This window comes from Ceratotherium simum, chromosome 17 (assembly GCF_057802395.1).
Source record: "Ceratotherium simum simum isolate JZ-2026a chromosome 17, ASM5780239v1, whole genome shotgun sequence".
NCBI lineage: Eukaryota > Metazoa > Chordata > Mammalia > Perissodactyla > Rhinocerotidae > Ceratotherium > Ceratotherium simum.
The window spans coordinates 13,112,454-13,116,689 of NC_141916.1; the positions used below are offsets into that span (position 1 = coordinate 13,112,454).

Here is a 4,236-nt window from a genome sequence, read left to right on the forward strand (position 1 = left end):
TGTGAAATTATGTACAAATCTCATTCCAGCAATTTCCTTCAAATTAAGGACACAAGATTATATACTTTTATAATGTATGATGGTGTACCACCCAGGGATACTAATGTGGGATTGGGGTATTGGCCAGCATGAAGGCATTGGGTTATGCAGGTAAAGGAGCTGAAGAGAACAGTAGAGGCACAAAGTGGGAAGATGCGTGGCTCTCAAGAAACACTCGTGTCTTAGCCTAGCAGAGCAATCTCTGCATGAGCACGCATTATTTGTTTGCTGACACTCAGGCAAACCCTTTATCCCATAGGCCTAGGTCAGCAGCCTCCTCCTATGAAGGCATCTATAAACCCTATCACACTGTGGCAACTCTCCTCAGTAGAAATGATGCCTTCCCTAAGCACAGAGGGAAACAGCACTTAAGGTATTTTGTGGGAAATATCTTAAAGCATCACATAAAAAAAATTCATATTACAAAGTAATTGGTGTCTCACGGGGAGATTTCATTCTAGTCGTTTATTTAAGAAACCCAGATGCCCCAGACATACTGTTTGCTACTAAGAAACATTTGGAAAGCTAACATCTTAATTAATTCAATCATTAGAATTGACTAAGGATGAGAAATTGCCCCAAATCCTAAGATTACATCTTTCCTGGAAACACTTAAGCTTTGGATCCAGTTTGACCTGAGTTAGATTCCAGCTCTGGCACTTCTGAGAACTACAATATTGCCCCAATCGCTGGGAAAGGTAAGTGATTAGGTAGGAAATGTGAGAGATAAAAGTACTAAGGGCTTCCTGGAAGGTGGTGAAACGGTGGCTTCTTTGACATGATCCTCAAAAGAAGGGAGGCAGTCTTGTAGGAAAACTCATAAGGATGGATTGGGATTTTTCAACTTTTAAGAATATCTACACCTCGGGCTGGCCCCGTGGCTTAGTGGTTAAGTGCGCGTGCTCTGCTGCTGGCGGCCCGGGCCCAGATCCCGGGCGCGCACCGACGCACCGCTTCTCCGGCCATGCTGGGGCTGTGTCCCACATACAGCAACTAGAAGGATGTGCAGCTATGACATACAACTATCTACTGGGGCTTTGGGGAGGAAAAATAAATAAATAAAATCTTTAAAAAAAAAAAAAAGAAGATCCACACCTAATAGCCAACTTTTATTTATTCCTCATGTCATATTTAATCCTTGTTACGTATTAATGCCTGATAATAACTGTTCTTTGGGGGAATAAGCATAGTCTGAGTCTATCGTAGGGCCAGAGTGCTGAAGAGTAAATAGGTGTCCTGAAGCAATGACAGGGGCAGCAATGGTTGGTGACATTCCCAAGGGCAAAGTGAGTCTTCAGAGAAATGAATCATGGCAAAGAAGTCAACTCTTTCTCCAAGTGGTCTTCTCCTTCCTCTGCCCATCTGGAGGATATACATTATGTTATTAATGGAGTTGTCAAGTAGCCTCAGAAGGCATTTGGGAGCTGAAATGTCTATGCATAAACTACAAAACCCCAATAAGGATCAGGGAAGCCTAAGGACAGTCTATTCTCTGGGAAAGATCTTCAGAACATCCCATTTGTCAGTATTCTGGGAAGGCTTGAGATGGGTGGGACATTAGACAACAGATGAGTGTCGAAATAGGAATTCAGGAAAGGAAACAAAACAGAGGCTTTTCAACTGAAACATGGGAGGGACACAGACTTAAATATTTCAGCATATTATCATAAAAGGGGAACAGAGAAGAAGTTCTAGAGGAGTTTGGGGCTCCAGAAATTTCATCATAACTCTGTGCTACTGCTGTCAGGTCACCCAAACAGAAAAAGATTCTTTAGGGTGTTGGGGAGATTAAGGAATTATCTGAAGGGAACAAGTGTTACAAAGCAAGGAAAATAACACAGTTAAGCCACTGGTGGTATTATATGTATTATATTACCATAGAGTATGAGAATGGGATTTGCTGATATGCTGTCCTGACAGATGGGGAGATAAAATTTTTAGACAGATGTTTTCTATTTATGAACATTTATGGATCTCTTGCTCTACACTGAGGACTGGGGATACCATAATGGCTGCCCTAATCTCAGAGGACTGTGAGATCCTTGTGGTATTTTCTATCTACTTTAAAACTGGTCCTGTAACTGGAGTGGAAATGAAAGTTCAGATAGGTATTTTCCATAAACCACATTCTGAAGACCAAGGTAAAGCAGTGTCCAGGAAAATGAGGCCCAATGCAATCACTTCTACACCTTATTATTGAGGATCAAATAAAAGTTTAGAAATGTGCTTCTCCTGGCTGGCTTGGCTACTTTTCTCTATACAGCTTATTGAAATATTATTTTTATATTCTACTCCTCAGATTCAAAGTTTATGATTTCTTAATACAGACTCATTATATATCTGAAGACAGTGATGAAAAACCATTCTGCAATTACAAGATTCATCCTACTAGGATTAACAGATGACCCACGACTACAGGTTTTTCTTTCAGTATTTCTGTTTCTCACCTACATTTTCACTGTTGCTGGAAATCTGATCATTATCCTCCTCACTCTGGTGGATTCTCACCTTAAAACACCCATGTACTTTTTCCTTCGGAATTTCTCCATCTTAGAAATAATATTTACAACTGTCTGTGTTCCTCGATTTCTGTACAGCATGACGACTGGGGACAAAAGTGTTACCTACAATGCTTGTGCCATCCAGTTATTTTTTGTCATCCTCATTGGGGCAACGGAATTTTTTCTTCTGACTGCCATGTCCTATGACCGCTACGTGGCCATCTGCAAGCCCCTGCACTACAGCACTATCATGAATGAAAGGGTGTGCACCATTCTGGTCCTTTGCTGTTGGCTGGTGGGGTTAATTGTCATACTCCCACCGCTTAGCCTGGGAGTTCAGCTAGATTTTTGTAACTCTAATCTCGTTGACCATTTTGGCTGTGATGCGTCTCCCCTTCTGAGGATTGTATGCTCAGACACTCAATTTGTAGAGCAACTTGTTTTAATCATGGCTGTGCTGACCCTCATATTGACACTAGTCTGTGTAATCATATCCTACACATACATCATCAAGACTATTTTAAGACTCCCTTCAGCTCAGCAAAGAAAAAAGGCTTTCTCCACCTGTTCTTCTCACATGATTGTAGTTTCCATCACATATGGAAGTTGCATCTTCATCTATATCAAACCAGCAAAGGAAGGAGTGGCCATTAACAAGGTGGTGTCATTGCTCAACACCTCAGTTATCCCTTTGATGAACCCTTTCATTTATACTCTCCGGAATAAGCAAGTCAAACAAGCCTTCAAGGACTCAATAAAAAGATGGCGTTTCTTTCAAAGAATTAGGAAACTAAAAAGATTTTTAAAAATAAAAAAAAAAATAAGTATTTCATCTTTTACTATGTATTCTAATTCAAGTCTGCAGTACAGTACTGAAGTAACAGTCTGATTAACCACCACACTTTCTTTTCTGCTCCTCTTAGAACCACAGACTGAAGTAAGCATTATGGGCTTACTTCAAATAGGTCTTCTTACATAATGGTTCACTTTCATAACTGAGCATAAATATAGATTTCCAGACAGTCCAAACGACACCTTGCAATCCTTATGTCTGAAACACAAAAAGGCAGTAACAAAAATTTGAGTTATTTTCATCCATTAATTTCTTTAAATTCATAGCTTTTTGGACACAAAAAATATTTATCTCAGTATTGCTTCCTGGTCTAGCGTCTACCAACTGAAGAAGAATGAGTAGATGTAATTTGTTTCTCAATTTTTTGTAATGCACACCACTCTACTCAGGCTAAGATGGAACTATTTCATTACACTAATTTGTTATTAAAGTGGAACTATGCAAAGTGAAATAAGTCAGAGGAGAAGGTCAAATACCATATGATCTCACTCATTAAGTAGTAGATAATAACAACAACAAACAAACAGATAGAGACAGAGATTGGATTGGTGGTTACCAGAGGGGAAGGGAGGAGGGATGACGGCGAAAGGGATAATTAGGCTCATGTGTATGGTGATGGATTGTAATTAGTATTTGGGTGGTGAACATGAGAACATGATGTAATCCATGCAGAAATAGAAGTATAATGATGTACACCTGAAATTTATACAATGTTATAAACCAATGTTACCTCAATAAACAAAAAACAAAACAAAACAAACAAACAAAAAAAGTGGAAATTTTTCGGTGTTTTAAATTATTTATTTTTGGCATTACAGCCCTCTATTTTTTCCAGTTTTCTTG

General features: G+C 39.3%; 1 protein-coding gene across 1 annotated transcript; it reads left to right on the forward strand.

The window, feature by feature from the left end:
• Positions 1-2,391: 2,391 nt before the first annotated feature.
• On the forward strand, positions 2,392-3,266 carry LOC101404969 (olfactory receptor 6C2-like). Its single transcript, XM_087441943.1, has 2 exons — positions 2,392-3,160; positions 3,205-3,266. The coding sequence occupies exons 1-2, from the start codon at positions 2,392-2,394 to the stop codon at positions 3,264-3,266; spliced, it is 831 nt and encodes a 276-aa protein (XP_087298069.1).
• The last annotated feature ends 970 nt before the right edge of the window (positions 3,267-4,236 follow it).